The sequence below is a fragment of the Penaeus vannamei genome, chromosome 39 (genome assembly GCF_042767895.1).
Source record: "Penaeus vannamei isolate JL-2024 chromosome 39, ASM4276789v1, whole genome shotgun sequence".
Taxonomy (NCBI): domain Eukaryota; kingdom Metazoa; phylum Arthropoda; class Malacostraca; order Decapoda; family Penaeidae; genus Penaeus; species Penaeus vannamei.
In genome coordinates this window covers 22,004,350-22,015,876 of record NC_091587.1, presented here as the reverse complement: position 1 = coordinate 22,015,876, position 11,527 = coordinate 22,004,350, and the positions used below count along the sequence as shown (strand labels likewise).

The 11,527-nt window shown below is 39.5% G+C and overlaps 1 protein-coding gene across 2 annotated transcripts in view; it reads left to right on the top strand.

The window, feature by feature from the left end:
* Positions 1-10,752, top strand: part of LOC113811115 (uncharacterized) — a 28,580-nt gene extending 17,828 nt beyond the window's left edge. The window contains exons 8-14 of one of the 2 annotated variants that reach the window (XM_070116732.1): positions 3,954-4,244; positions 4,617-4,731; positions 4,840-4,943; positions 5,530-5,700; positions 6,364-6,480; positions 8,128-8,328; positions 8,676-10,752. In XM_070116732.1, the coding sequence (XP_069972833.1) occupies positions 3,954-4,244; positions 4,617-4,731; positions 4,840-4,943; positions 5,530-5,700; positions 6,364-6,480; positions 8,128-8,328; positions 8,676-8,852 (1,176 nt within the window). In that variant the 3' untranslated portion in view covers positions 8,853-10,752. The remainder of the gene's footprint in view (positions 1-3,953; positions 4,245-4,616; positions 4,732-4,839; positions 4,944-5,529; positions 5,701-6,363; positions 6,481-8,127; positions 8,329-8,675) is intronic. The other variant, XM_070116733.1, reaches the window with a different exon arrangement.
* Positions 10,753-11,527: the final 775 nt, after the last annotated feature.

Genomic DNA, 11,527 nt, shown 5'->3' with positions numbered 1-11,527 from the left:
TTACGGAGAATCTCTTATAATAAAGTTTTTTCATATAATACAGTTGTAGAATACAGCACAATTTAACTTTTTGTTTTTTTTTTAAGGAAAAAAATTCCGATATAGTTGATAAGTATCTATAGAAAGCGAAGACTATACACGAAAGACAGGAAACATGCTATCTAACGCATTCTAAAAGATGTGAGCTCCCCGGTCGTCCAACAGCGCCATCTGTTGACTCGACGCCCAACTAAACGGCCGACGTCGCTCAGTGGGGTGTGCTCAGTCACTCGGGCTCATGTTCTTGGTCAGTTAAGACATATTCAGAGGGGGTTGTGAATAGCTTATTTACTAATTATATATATATATATAATTCATATCGTATCATGACTCTGTAGTAAAATTTATTTTCTTCATATAATTCTTTCGCCCCTCCCAGCCCGAAGCTACCCATTCGGCAATTTAGGGCTGATTAACAACTGTAAATTGGTAGTTCATACATGTACGGCACACATACGGCATATACAACATGCCATATACAGGACACATTAAACCACGTGGCACAATGAACTTATCGGCCTACAGTTACATAACATTAGTGAAATATTATGTATATGATATTGCCAAACATGCATCAATACATTGAAATTGAGTGTGACAAATTAAAGAAAATTATCATTTTTATTTTTATTTTATAATATCTTTATTGAATAATAACAAAACCTTTACAAATAAATGTCCGAAATACAGTTTTATTTCAATTCTTCGCATCGCGACCGCATGATTTTGAGATTAATTTCCTCATTAAAAGGTTTTTATGTTTGATTAGGGGACTGTCCCCTAACCCCCTTTTCTAGGAGCTGCCTGGAATGCATCTGCTACACCTTGTATACTCTGGCTAGGAGCTCGAAGCATGCCACCCGTCGTTATCCTGTTAAAATTTGAACATATTTTACTTTTTCTATATTTCTGTTTGTTCCTACTATACAGATCTACTAAGTAATGAGCATTGTTCAATTGATATACATGTTGATTTGGGTGATAACTATAATCTAACTCAAAATCAACCTGACAATTTTTTCACTCAAATCTATCGTCAGCTTACGTCAAATTGTAGATTAAGGCTTGCACTATAATATTAAGTAGATTTTTGGCCTCTACTTTTTTTAGACGGGCGTCATGACTTAACACCTTTACCAATCAAAATAATTTCTTGTGATCCAATTTATATCTTGCTTATGTCAATCTGAACATCACATATCTTAGCTTATATCTAACAAAGCATAAATATTACAAATCTTTCTTTTTCCTTGGAAAAAAATCTGAAATATAAGTTGTTTATTCTCTTCTTTTTGTTTTTTACAAGCAGAGCAAGGATAAGACTTTCCTAGCATTGTCGGAACTGCCAATCCAATTTTCGCGCTTCTATGTAAACAAACAGACGGTATGAGATGACGTCACGAGATGCTCACTAACGCCATCTATTGCGCCGACGCCGCATTACTCAGGATTTTGCTCGACTTTCCGGTCTTTCGTAGATAGTCTTTGATGGAAAGTCATTCAAACTGCGCGCCACTACCCATACTCCTTTGCGTGCGATATCGCTGCAAGGCAACGGCCGTCTGTACAAGGGAGGCCAAATTCACTTTTTTCATCCTTTTTTGAGTGACAACGACCGTGGAGTGGGGTTTATGGAGAAGTTTTGCTTTGTAGTCCTTATTGTGATACAAAGTGAGGGTAATTTTCTATATTACCTCCGCCTCTGGAAAGTCATGTTAATAACCATGGTTATTTTCACTGTGGGTTATATTATTAATGTTATTCAACCCCGCATTTTCCCTGGAACCTTCCATGCCCTCCCCTGCTATCGGGACCAAGTTTGTCGCTAACGGGGGGTTTCCGCGCAATAAAAACTATATATTTGCAATGTGGACAGTGAGAGAATCCAACGATACCAAAATCGTCGATATCGGAGAGGCGGAGGTAATATAGAAAATTACCCAAAGTGAGTGTTAACAGTGTGTATATTTTATATTATTATACTTTGTTGTTCGGCGCCGCGGTTCCCCAATGGCAGTGTTTTGTGACATGTCAATGGCAGTTGCTCCACAGCCAACCTCTTATTTTATGATGCTCTTGCTTTGAATGGGAATGCCTTGCGAAGATTTTAGAAGTTCTTTCAATAATAGGATAATATTTGTCATATTCTGATTTTCATATTTCGCAATGGGCTGATGCTCTTTTTATACAGATTGCCGAAATTCATTTATTTGCATCTCCTGTATTTTGTTTTTGCATAAATTCCGGTAACTTTATATTCAAATTAATGTTGTTTTCAGCTCGAATGCTTCTTGTGAATTGGCTGTAACGAAAATAAATGTTGAACTACACTGAAGTTATTCTGAAATCCTTGAATTAGGATTGAACCAACATACTGCGTCTAACAACAGTTTTTAGGAACTAACATTCTTATTGTAATTTTTTTTTTTAATTACATATATTTTCCAAGAACTAGCATTATTACTGAAAGTGAAGTATAACATAAAATTACTTTTCTCTTCTAGAGTTTAGGACCAATTTTTTTTTTGGGGGGGGAATAAAAGGCACTTGGATAGAGTTATTTGTGATATCTAAAAATAAGTACTCTTATTGTATTATAGTCACCGTTATTCGATCTTAGAGAGAGAGGGGGGAGTGGAGAGAGAGGGAGAGAGAGAGAGAGAGAGTTAGGTGGAGAGGGAGAGAGAGATAGAGAGACAGAGAGAGAATGCGAACCACAGCTCCAGAACATGAGGTATATCTTTACTTCTGTATCCTTAACTCCTGAAGTATATGCATTCACAAGTATAGTGAAGGAACCGCATATGCCAGACTAAGGCAAATGGGGTAAGTGATTGTGTCGAGTGCTCCATCTTTCGCGTCGGAGGCCACCTTCTTTTACACAAGATAACCTAAAGGAACACTCTCCCTCTCCCGCATTCTCTCCCTCTCCCTCACTCTCTTCCTCTCACTCTCTCCCTTTCCCTCATTCTCTCCCTCTCCCTTTCCCTCATTCTCTCCCTCTCTCTCACTCTCTCCCTCTCCCTCTCCCTCACTCTCTTCCTCTCACTCTCTCCCTTTCCCTCATTCTCTCCCTCTCCCTTTCCCTCATTCTCTCCCTCTCTCTCACTCTCTCCCTTTCCCTCATTCTCTCCCTCTCTCTCACTCACTCTTCCTCTGTCCCACTCTCTCCCTCTCCCTCTCCCTCACTCTCTCCCTTTCCCTCATTCTCTCCCTCTCCCTCACTCTCTCCCTTTCCCTCATTCTCTCCCTCTCCCTCACTCTCTCCCTTTCCCTCATTCCCTCTTCTCTCCCTCTCCTCACTCTCTCCCTTTCCCTCATTCTCTCCCTCTCCCTCACTCTCTCCCTTTCCCTCATTCTCTCCCTCTCCCTCACTCTCTCCCTTTCCCTCATTCTCTCCCTCTCCCTCACTCTCTCCCTTTCCCTCATTCTCTCCCTCTCCCTCACTCTCTCCCTTTCCCTCATTCTCTCCCTCTCTCTCACTCACTCTCCCTTTCCCTCTTCTCTCCCTCTCTCACTCTCTCTTCCTCATTCTCTCCCTCTCCTCACTCTCTCCCTTTCCCTCATTCTCCCTCCTCCTCCTCTCTCCCTTTCCTCATTCTCTTCCTTTCCCTTCCTCTCTCTCCTTCCTCATTCTTCCTCTCTCCCTCACTCTTCCTTTCCCTCTTCTTCCTTCCATTCTTCCCTTTCCCCATTTCCCTTCCTCACTCTCTCCCTTTCCTCATTCTTCTCCCTCTCCCTCACTCTCTCCCTTTCCCTCATTCTCTCCCTCTCCCTCACTCTCTCCCTTTCCCTCATTCTCTCCCTCTCTCTCCCTTTCCCTCATTCTCTCCCTCTCTCTCACTCACTCTTCCTCTGTCCCACTCTCTCCCTCTCCCTCTCCCTCACTCGCTCACAGGCACTCTATTCCCCAGGCCGACTGCCCCGACGAGAGCGACGAGAACCACTGCGAGCTGATGACCATCCCCGAAAGCTACAGACGCCACATTCCCCCGAGGTCCTCCCAGAATGACGCCGCCTACCCCGTGAGCCTCCACGTGTCCGTCCTCGCCCTCGAGATCATCACGGACAAGATGGAGATCGTGATGGACTTCGAGGTGACGCTCCAGTGGCTGGATCGCCGCCTCGTCTTCAGCGACTTGAACGAAGACAGCGTGATCAATGCCCTCCGCTTGGATCATCTGAATAGGCTGTGGATCCCCGAAGTTTGTTGATTCTTTAGAAAGTTGTTTTCGAGAAAAAATATGATTTGAGTTATAAACACTGTACTTGATTTATACCAGTCAAATGAGGGACCAACAATCATTACGAATTCAATCTGTTTACGTGAAAGAAAGCAGCGAAGACTTGAATATACCGTGCTTGATCCATATCAAATCTTGCAAGTTCGTTGTCATTTTCCAAAGTCTAATTATGGGTCTGCGACAAATATTGTTCTCACTTAAGTTAAGAGAGGAAAAAAAATAGTAACAAATAATATACAACAGGTCTTACGCAGTCAGTTGTTTTTATTCAAGGTCTATTTAGGGGCGTGCAACAGTTACTTACTGTATGTATTAAAGAACCACCCGCTCCAGGTATCCTTCGCCAACGCCAAGGGAAATGCCCACACCCTGATCGACGGGGAGACCGACGGCAGCATCCTTCGCTGGGGAGAACCTAGATCCGGCGACTCCACCTACAGTAGGGAAGGTCAGTAGCAATCCCTTCCAGGTCAATCGAGACTTTCAAAATCCCGAACTTGTGAAAATATTACATTCAGCTTTTGGGCGATCGTGTTTTGTTTCTCTTCCTTCGCAGTATACTTCTTCACGGGCGCTGAAAACCCCATCCAGCTGAAGAGGAAATATTCGGCGACGTACAGCTGCAGCCTCAATCTTGCGCTCTACCCCTTCGATACTCAGGTCGTTGGAAGGGAGAGGGAGTGGAGAGAGAGAGAGAGAGAGAGAGAGAGAGAGAGAGAGAGAGAGAGAGAGAGAGAGAGAGAGAGAGAGAGAGAGTGGGGGAGAAGGAGAGAGAGAGAGAGAGAGAGGTGGGGGAGAGGGAGAGGGAGAGGGAGAGGGAGAGGGAGAGGGAGAGGGAGAGGGAGAGGGAGAGGGAGAGGGAGAGGGAGAGGGAGAGAGAGAGAGAGAGAGAGAGAGAGAGAGAGAGAGAGAGAGAGAGAGAGAGAGAGGGAGGGAGAGAGAGAGAGAGAGGGAGGGAGAGAGAGAGAGAGAGAGAGAGAGAGAGAGAGAGGTGTGATTACAACGTAGAAAGAGAGAGAGAGAAGGTGAGACAAAGTAAAGCTAGTAATTTAAACCTGAAATATATCTTAAACAAGAGAGAGAGAGAATGGGGGAGGGGGAGACAGAGAGAGGTGCGATTACAACGTAGAGAGAGAGAGAAGGTGAGACAAAGAAAAGCTACTAATTTAAACCTGAAAGTTTTCTTAAACAAGAAGCCACTCATTATACATGAACCTGCCTTGTTGAAAAACGTCACTCCTCACAGGTTTGCTCCTTTGACTTCGTGCTGACGTCAGCGAGGAAGGAAAAACTGGAACTCGTAGCGGCCGAGCAGGACCTCGGGGTGCGGTACGAAGGAGAGTGGCAGCTCATGGAGTACACGATCGAACACTTCTCCATGTTAGACAAAAATCACTCTAAATACAGCCAGAAAGAGGTGCGTCCGTAAAATAAGTCTTACTTTTTTTGGAAAATACATTCACGTTAAAGCTGATAGTCAATGGGTAAGTAAATGGATGAATAAAGTTTAAAGGAAACTGTCAAATATGTTTCGAATTCCGTTCTCGAACACAAAGAATGTGACAAATGGTTTCGAAACTTCATTCACGATAGGCCTACACGACTTTTCCGGAGACTGTACTTATGCATAGACCCCCTGCTAATCCTTCCATTATAACCGCAATTACCCATATCGATTGTACATTCCTACAAACACTATTCATATCACTTCCGAACAGGTGGTGGTTCAGTTCCGAAGGCGCTAACCCCAAATATAATACACAAACAAACAAAAAAGGACACTATAAATGTACAAAGGAATAAGCACCAACACCTATAATAATCCAGCCCTGATTTCTCGACGTCTTCGCCCGGCGGTAATCCAAAATAAATACACAATAAAAATGAATAAACATAAATACACAAAGAAATAAACACCAACACTTACATACTAATCCATCCCTGAATTATAGACTTCGCCTCCGAAGGCGCTACCCCCGAATACGATACACACTCAAACAAAAAAGGACAATATAAATACACAAAGAAACACCAACACTCACACAATAATCGCAGACTGATTTCTCGCCCTCTTCGCCAGGTGGTGGTCCGCTTCCGGAGGCGCTACGGGTTCGCCATCCTCACCGTCTACACGCCGTCCACCTTCTTCGTCTGCATCGCTTACCTCACCACCTTCTTCCCCGTCTCGAATTTGCAGGTTCATTCTGTATCCACTTTTCTTTTTTCTCTCTTCTCTTCATTTTAATTATTCGTTATGTGGAGTAAAGGATCACTATCGTTCTAATTATAATCATTATCATAATCACTTAATCACCAATTGATTATCACAATAGTGTTGCCTGCGGGATCTTAATAGCCAATGTAAATAGATCAATAGTGAATATATAAATGAATGACGCATGATTTCATGCTCCAATATAAGTGATTAGTATTCGGGTATCACATCTACATCAGAATTCTACTTAGATTTTGCAAAGATTTGTGAATTGCATGTTCTGTGTTTTGGTCTTTTCATCCATACTTTTTTCCGTTTTTCATAAGTTCTGTGAGTGTGTGTGTGTGTGTGTGTGTATGTGTATGTGTGTGTGTTGTTTCAATACGAGAGAAGAACTAAGCTTAGATGGTCCCGTTTGCTAAATTTTAAATTGTCGTATAACTTTTTTAATTGATGCACATTTTGGCACACTTTTTTTTACTGTTCCATGTTTCCATAGTTTTGTTTGGGAAACTAAACTTCTTGACATCTTTTAACTTTTTGTTGTGTCCTTTCGTCCTTCCTGTGTTCAAGATTATAAGGCCATCTTTGTCCAACTTCACTCTTCCTGTTATATAGTTGAACAGCATAATCATGTCCCCCTTTTCCTTTTTTCGTCCAAAGTAGTAATTTCTAATTTCTATAGCCTACTTTCGTAGCTCATATCTCTCAGAATAGTGTCAATCTTGTAGCCGCTCTTTGTGCTCTTCCTAATTCGTCTATATCGTTTTTCTTTTTAAAGTGTGGACTCCATACCACCGTACTCTAGACTAGGTCTTATGATTGCTGTAATGATCTTCTTTACCATATTTTCGTCCACATACACGAATGCCCTCTTCATGTTGGCAATTAGTCCTGGCATTTTATGGACCTTCTTCATTTATATGATCATTTGGGCCAAGGCTTCTGTTTATGATTATCCCAAGATCTTTTTCCCTGTCAGATGTGTTTAATATTGTCTCTCCTAATCTATATTGAAATAGTGGGCGATTTTTACTTCCTCCGCATTTATTGGTGTTGAATTCTATTTTCTAAGAACAACTCCACGAGAATAAGTTCACGGTGTCCTTTGGAGACATTGGCATGAGACGTTGTCTATCATCCCTTTTTTGCATCTTCGCGTTGTCTGCAAACATATTCAGATAACTACCTGGGCATATGTTTGACGCTAAATCGTTGATGAGAATAATAAACATGATCGGCGCCAACACCGATCCTTGTGGCACTCCGCTGGTTACTCGCCGCCATGTAGAATGCTTCCCTCTAAATACTGTGCTCATCTGCCTTTCATGAAGTCTTTCATCCATTCGAGGAGTTAGCCTTTCACTCTATGTAGGTACGCTAATTTCCATAGTAGTCTTCTGTGAGACACCTTATCAAAAGCCTTTTTGAAGCCCAAGTACACACAATCCACCCAGCCGCCTCTTTCTTGTAATATTTCAGATACTCTATCATAAAAACAGATTTGGTAAAACCAAATTGTTCAGTTGATATCATTTCGTGTTTTTCAATTACTCCAACAATAAGGGAGTACATAGTACGTGTGTGTGTGTGTGTGTTCTCGCTTGCTTATGCGTATTATTTGCTTAGGTCCGTGTGATCATCGCGCTGACGGCCATGCTGGTGCTGACGACCCTGCTGAACCAGGTGTCAGCGCAGCTCCCGAGGAACTCCTACTTCAAAGCCCTCGACATGTGGATGTTCGGCGCCATAGGACTCATCTTCTCCATCCTCATCCTGCAGACCGTGGTGGATGTCGTTCATAGGAAGGCGCAGGAGAACGTTACAAAGGTACGGAGCCACTTCATTTTAGTTTTTTTCATTATTTTTCATGATTTTACCTCTATTTTTGTAGAGGGAGGACTGCGTTTTAACGAATGTATTATATTCTTAAGTCTGTTGAATTTAATCGGATTCTCTTGTAAAAGACTTATTTGCATTAATGATTTTATTTTTATTTAGTTTTGTAGTGGGAGAAATGTGTTTTACCATATTTTAAAATTGTTAAATTCAATTGGATTCTTTTGAAAAAGAATAAGCTAATGAATAAGACATAAATACATGAATATGTATACACTAAACATCATTAATAATATTATTAGACCTACAATACGCTTTTGAATATAATCAAATTGCAGTTATTCTCACAGGTTGTTCCAGCGTCAGAGAAAAATGTCGTTCAGTTCGTGTCCGAAAATCCCAATACGGAGCAACGTGCAGTCAGGATGTTGAAGTACATGCAGATTATATTTCCTCTTCTCATGGGAGTACTAGTGTTAATATACTCTATTTACCTCATTAGTGCCGTCAAATAAGGTTCTTAATTAGAGGAGTATCCCATGCCATGTTCTCTATCATAGAAAACGTTGATGTAATTTGAGGTATAACTGACCTGTTTGTAATTTTCTACATTATATGTTTACCAACACATTTTTTGCGCTGATATCTCACACATTTTTTCTTGGTTACATAGATTGTTCAACAGTGTAGAAGAAATAGCATCAATTAATGTAGTCCGACTTTAGAATTGATATTTATCATAACTGATATTACTGTCTGAATGACAACAATGAAGATATATCTGATAATTGTAATGACTAAAGTTAATAATAATAACCGTAAGATTATTATCATTAGCATTTTCAATATTATCCTATTTCTTATCATTGTAATTGCTATTATCCTATAAATAAACACTGATGAGGTATCAGTATCAATGAAACAAATACGATATGACTACTAATAATGATAGAAGAGATAATAAAACAACATTCGCTGTAAAACCTGCGGTGATTATGAAGTCAGTAACAGTAATATTAGTGATCTTAATAGTGATTATAGGAAAACAGTTAAGATATGCCATAATAATAGTAATACTAAACATAATGAACAGATTATATTATATTATATTACCGATACAGATAGTCGCGATGACAAACAATGAAAATAAGAAAAATTATATGAACAAGATTTCTGGTCCTTTTATCATACCGTTATTGTTATCATCATGTTTATGGAGATCGTTATCATCAATGGTTATCATTTCAATATCATATTCATCATTGCTGTTATAATTATGTCCATCATCACCATCACGATGATAGTGATACTGATAATAATGATATAATGATGTTGATAATAATAGTGATGCGACTACTAATAACAATGGTTATCATTATTTTTTATTATTATTATCATCTTTATCATTATTTTTATTATTATTATTATTATCGTGATTATGATAACGAATAAACAATATTGACACTAATGGTTATTATCACTATTATTAGTAGTGTAAATGATAATGATGAGAAGGATACCAATAATGACTAGAAGCACTCAGAGAGCGCATAACTCCGCCAAGGCAATAGGGTCACTGATGCAATAAGAAATATTCACACTCGAAGAACTGCACAAACAAGTGGCGTCCGCGTTTCCCAATCTCGCAATGCTAACGAATCCTTTTAAAAGATCCTGGATCACCAACATTAATTAATGGCATTTAAGTTGGGCGAAGACACACCTCTGGTAAAAAATTGATAAAAATGTGTTCCTAAAATTTTTAGTTATCCTGCTAACCAATGAACTAACTAATCAATACTATCAAAAACATAACCTTGGCGGAAGTAATAATGATAATAATATTAGTAATATCAGTAATAATATCAGTTATTTCATAGTTATGGTTATAGTTATTATATGAAAAATATGATAACGCTAATAAAGATTATAATTGGTATTTGGATGAGAAACCAACATTGTGGAAAAAGTAAGAAAAATCACGTATAATAATTTTCTACCGTTTTTTTTTTTATGTAGTAGAGTGTTTATCATAGAGTACGTATACATATAACACGCCAATGGTAAATTTATAAATCATGGTATTCGTAAATCAAACCAGATCCGAATCACATTTCAATTATTGTAGATAAAGGTTTTCATCAAAAATACACTGATTCGTTTTATGTTGAACCATTAACTTTGGATATGAAGCGATGGAGGCACTATGTCGTCAGTTCTGTGATATCAAGGATATAATAACGATGACAATGATAATGATAATAATTGTAATGATGCCAATGACTAGTAATAGAAATAATAATAATGATAATGATAGTACTGATAATAATAATGGGACCTAAGTTGGGGCTAAGACACAACCAGGTAAAAACATCATAAAAATCTGTTCATAACTTTTTGAGTCATCCTGCTAACTACCTAACCAACAAAATAACCAACAGTATAAAAAGTAACCTCTCTGGTGGAGGTAATTATTTCAAATATACAGTCTCGCTTTTCGCCAGTCAGTGTGTACTTCTAACCTCATCCGGGACACGAATTCGAACATTTTTGTTTCTCCCTTTCGTGCCTTCAGTGGTTCTCCCTTTCTCCTTTCCATTGTGTCTCCCTTTTGTACCTTCAATGTTTCTCTCTCCCTTTCCTTTTTGCTCATTTTCATTATTTCTCCCTTTCTCCCCTTCATTGTTTCTCTCTGTCCCTCTTCCATTATCTCTCCCTTTCCTTGTTTCTCCTTTTCTCACTTTCATTATTTCTCCCTTTCTCACTTTCATTATTTTTCCCTTTCTCACTTTCATTATTTCTCCCTTTCCCACTTTCATTATTTCTCCCTTTCTCACTTTCATTATTTCTCCTTTTCTCACTTTCATTATTTCTCCATGTCCCCCTTTCATTGCTTCTCCCTTTCATAGTTTCACCCTTTCTCCCTGTCTTTCCTTATTTATCCCTTTCGTGTCATCACTGTTTCTCCTCTCCATTTCATTGTGTCTCCCTTTCGCACTTTCAATGTTTATCCCTCTCTACCTTTCCTTGTTTCTCCTTTTCTCGCTTTCATTATTTCTCCCTCTCTCCTTTTCTCCCTTTCTCCCCTTCCTTGTTTCTCTTTTCAGTGTCTCTCTCTTTCATCATTTCTCCCTTTTGTACCTTCAATGTTTCTCCGTCTCCCCCTTTCCTTATTTCTCCTTTTCTCCCT